This window comes from Wasmannia auropunctata, unplaced genomic scaffold (genome assembly GCF_000956235.1).
Source record: "Wasmannia auropunctata unplaced genomic scaffold, wasmannia.A_1.0 LD313675.1, whole genome shotgun sequence".
Classification (NCBI taxonomy): domain Eukaryota; kingdom Metazoa; phylum Arthropoda; class Insecta; order Hymenoptera; family Formicidae; genus Wasmannia; species Wasmannia auropunctata.
In genome coordinates, this window is record NW_012049215.1 from 1 (window position 1) to 724 (window position 724).

Here is a 724-nt window from a genome sequence, read left to right on the forward strand (position 1 = left end):
GCAAGGAGAAGATGTTCTTGGTAAACAACGGCTCTACGCTTTCGTCAAGGAAGCTGCGATGATCCGGGAAATGTTCAAAATTCTTTACCAAGACGTCTCTAATCAGCTCGGGATCGCGCAGAAGCACGGCAGGCGATAATAAATCCATTATCCCAACATATTTAGCATCTGGGAAGTAGTCGTACAAATATTGGTAATAATCGGAAAAAGTGTAACCCAGAAACAATTTCCAAGTCGTTATATAAGATGATAGGGAATTTGGCAGGTAAGGTAGGCCCTTATTTTTCCAATAAAAATATGTGTGGTGCAGCAGAGCGACAGTTTTCAAAATGCCGATAACAACCAGAGTACTCAATAATAACACAAAGGGCGACGCAAGCAATGACGAATCCATCGTAACGTAATAATATTGCAGACAAACTGAGACACTTCATCGCTTTCGTCGGACACGACGTAGAAAGTTATAAATGTGTGAAGAGCATGCGCAGATATCATGAAAAGATACAACGACGGAAGGGGAGAAACGCTTCTCGGTATTAGCTGATAGTGTTACATCATGACGATACATGTCGCATTAGTAATTACGCGAGATATTTACGCACATTTTTAGATATTTCTAAATATTGTGGCTCCTATGAAAAGTCAATCTTTATTAATTTAATTTTATAAAATAATTTTCGCATTCTTTTCGTTCACAAAAAGTCAATTTTAAAGAATCCGAAAA

At 38.1% G+C, this 724-nt stretch overlaps 1 protein-coding gene across 1 annotated transcript; it reads right to left on the reverse strand.

Moving 5' to 3' along the window:
- Positions 1-7: 7 nt before the first annotated feature.
- LOC105460927 (cytochrome P450 9e2-like) lies at positions 8-655 on the reverse strand (the record flags this gene model as incomplete). Its single annotated transcript, XM_011707422.1, has 1 exon — positions 8-655. A coding segment is annotated over exon 1 (387 nt), but the record flags the coding sequence as incomplete, so codon positions are not given.
- Positions 656-724: the final 69 nt, after the last annotated feature.